The sequence below is a fragment of the Belonocnema kinseyi genome, chromosome 8, assembly GCF_010883055.1.
Source record: "Belonocnema kinseyi isolate 2016_QV_RU_SX_M_011 chromosome 8, B_treatae_v1, whole genome shotgun sequence".
Classification (NCBI taxonomy): Eukaryota; Metazoa; Arthropoda; class Insecta; order Hymenoptera; family Cynipidae; genus Belonocnema; species Belonocnema kinseyi.
The window spans coordinates 29,917,058-29,920,339 of NC_046664.1; the positions used below are offsets into that span (position 1 = coordinate 29,917,058).

Consider the following 3,282-nt stretch of genomic DNA (forward strand, 5'->3'; position numbering starts at 1 on the left):
TTGGAAGAGTCGAGATGGGTCAGAGAGAAATTGTTGATTTTCTCTGACCCACCTCTCCCTCCGCTCTAGACTTCTCTTAGCGTCAGATAGTATCCGTATTCTTTCAACAATATGCTGCCTGATGGTCAATCACACATTGAATGCGGGACGCGTACTGTCTTGCCCAGCCTATCTTTATGTCAAGTTGATGCATTCGTCTTTTGGTCTTATAATCAGCCTTTGGTTTTGTTTTACGGTTCGCATCGGCCAAAGATCTCGCTGCATTATACACACAATAATTGATAGCCCAGAGGTCGGATTCAACGGAAAAATGTCCACAAAGCTCGTCATCCATTTCAGCCAGATCTTTAGGCTTGAGAGAAACCTTGGTGTTGATTTTTCTCCGAGTCGTTAAGCATCGCTCTTCATCTATTGGATGCCTGTCCGCGGTTGGTCTTATTGTCGCCTCTCTTTCTTTGTTGCCGGCTTGTTCTAGCTGTGGTAGAGTAGGCGTTCCACTTACATAGCCCCTTTTACGAAGTCGTTCAGCATGGTTTCGCAGACGTTGATGCGAAAATTGTGATAGCTCCGGGTGTTTCTTGCACCACAGAGGATGCAGCCGTGCCATGTAACCCCGTTCACGGGCCACACTCGCATCGTAGCAGTCTAGCAAGTCGTGATTCAGTCGCTCCGTCCACCCAAAGGCCCCGAGATCCCGCCGATCCATCGCATTGAATCCATTTTTATTGGCTCCCCCAGCTCTAGATTGGTCGGCATTGTTGGCCGACCCATTGTCGGGAGCCCTGCGCGTCCTGTTGTTTTGAACCGCACTTACTACAACTATGTTTGGTGTTGTCATTGTTGTTCCCACGAGAAGCTAGGGAAAGGGGTTTGTCCATCCTTGTAGAGCCCCGCATGCAAGGATAAGGCTGCGTACTCTGAGAGGTCGCCCGGTATCCCAGAGTCATCGTTCTGGACACCTCACCCAGGTGCCATTCAGCTTTCAGCACGGTTTTCACACCTCCGCTTGGGGGTTAATTCCTTCGGGACCACCCCTGGCCAATTATCTGTGACTGCCTATTTATTTTTGTAACCATATTCAGCAGAAACCCTTGGTACAGGGACCCTCTATCCGCAACCCGAGGACGCGTTCGGTGGCTTTGTCATAGGCCCTTCAGTTTGATTCTAGAGGAATATATATATGTACTATATATATATATATTTAATTCTGCCAAAACCAGGCTTCATTTTGATAAAAAAAAGGAACATTTTGTATTGATGCCATTTAAGAGAAAAGAAATAGTATTTTTGGACTTCCCTAATGTAGCTTTATCACAAATAAATGTCTATTGTATGTTACAAATACCTCTCTTTCATTTATTAATGAAAATTGTCTTTGTAATCCAAAATTTTTTTGTTTGTAATCCAAATTCATTCCAGAATATTTTTAACATAATTTCTTATTTATTTATCTTTTTTTCAAGAAATTGGTGGTTTCATTTTCAGATTAGTCGAATTTCCGCAACGATGACTGACACACTGGACTATAGCAGATTTTTCAGGTTTTCATTAAAAGTATGTTTTCTATACGTTTTTTGCTTTACGGGAACGTTGTTGGTGATTATGAATGTTTTGCAAAAAGAAATTTTGCACAGTTCACATGCAGACGCCGGAAAAATACAGTCCATCCGAGAGGTAGATGGCTCCCAAGTAAGAATTTCTATGTAATCATAATAAATAATAATGTTATTACATAATTTATTTCAAATTGAAGCAATTTAAATAAGATTAGAATCAAATGTAAAAATCTATTTAACGTTAAATAATCAAGTTAATGGGCAGAATTCCTGAAAATAAAACACAGAATCTACAGACAAAATTTGGACAACAACAAAAAGTTCCTACTGAAATTAAAAAAATAATAATAATTAACAAATTTTCTGAAGAAGAAAATAAAAAAATTATTTTTTTAAACGAAAATGAAAATGAAGGAAGAAAACTGGAAAAGCAACCAACCAATTTCCTTCGTTTGTTTTTTATATCTTCGTCTTTTTTATTTTTATTATCATCAAATCACAATAAAAAAAATTTGTAAAAAATAATCAACATCGGTTTACCACTCATACATCACTGTTGCCGAGGCGAAAAATAAAAGAAAATCAATAAAGAAAAAAGACCAACAGAAAAATATATTTTCGAGCAGTTTGGAACTTGATTCTAGGGTGTCAGGGAGAGGGAATCGTGGTTCTCTTGCTACTCCTGCCGGCTTGAAATATTTTTCATGTTTTTTGTTTGTTTGTTTATTATTATTACCTTGATAAAGTTGCAGAATAAGTAATGAAAAGTTGATAATTTTTTTGCAAATGTTTTTTTTATTGTGATTTGATTATAATTTTTCTTTCTTCTTTTTTAATTTTGTTCAATAAAATAAATTTTTTTCTTTTCTATTTTAGGAAAATTTGTACCATTGTTTAAATACCATATAAACATTTCATTGTGGTTTTCCAAATGTGATCGTTAAATTCTGGGCTTTATTTTCGGGAATTCTCCACAACAATTTATTTATTAAATAAAAGAAAAACCCTATATTCAAATTCAAATATTCTTATTATTATTGATACTAAATTGTTTTAATTCACAGTTCCTGTTATAGAAAATAATAGAAAAGTAAATCAAGCATAATATATTTGACAATTGATGAAATTTCATGTTAAAAAATTGTACATTTATTAAAACTATATTGATTCTAGGTGAAAAACGCGAGCCTTATCTAAAATTCAAAACAAAATTTGTATCTTTATTCAAATCTGATGCTTTTATATAATAATTGCTCATTTTCGATATAAAACGTGAAAAAAATCAAAAACTTCAAGTTCCGACGAAAAAAACTGATAGAAACCGAAAATGTTGAAAACTTAAGGCGAAACGTAACCTAAAGTTGTAGCAACATTTAAAATATTTTTTTGAAATCAAATAATTTTTTCTAAAAAATGGTAATAATTCCCGATGAAAAAGAGTAAAGAAAATAAAAATGAACCCTTTCGTTATTTTAAACCTTTGAAATTTGAAATGTTATCATAACATAAAATTGTTTAAAAATTATGAATCTTCTTTAATATCTAATTATTTTGGAATGAAAATATTAATTTTCGAGGAAAAACACTAACACAATCCGAAATTGTTCAAACCTGTAAAATTTATTATTATGAAAAAAAACTGGAATTAAATCCAATGAGTTTTGTTTTAAAATACCATTATGAGGTGAAATGTAACATAAAGTTTTTCAAAAACTGTAAATTTTCT

General features: G+C 33.8%; 1 protein-coding gene across 2 annotated transcripts in view; it reads left to right on the forward strand.

The window, feature by feature from the left end:
• LOC117178980 (glycoprotein 3-alpha-L-fucosyltransferase A-like) overlaps positions 1–3,282 on the forward strand; it is a 45,389-nt gene that overhangs the window by 10,545 nt on the left and 31,562 nt on the right. Inside the window, exon 2 of one of the 2 annotated variants that reach the window (XM_033370576.1) lies at positions 1,486–1,689. The exons of the other annotated variant lie outside the window; for it this stretch is intronic. Coding sequence (XP_033226467.1) covers positions 1,486–1,689 — 204 coding nt within the window. The remainder of the gene's footprint in view (positions 1–1,485; positions 1,690–3,282) is intronic. 2 annotated transcript variants of the gene reach the window in all.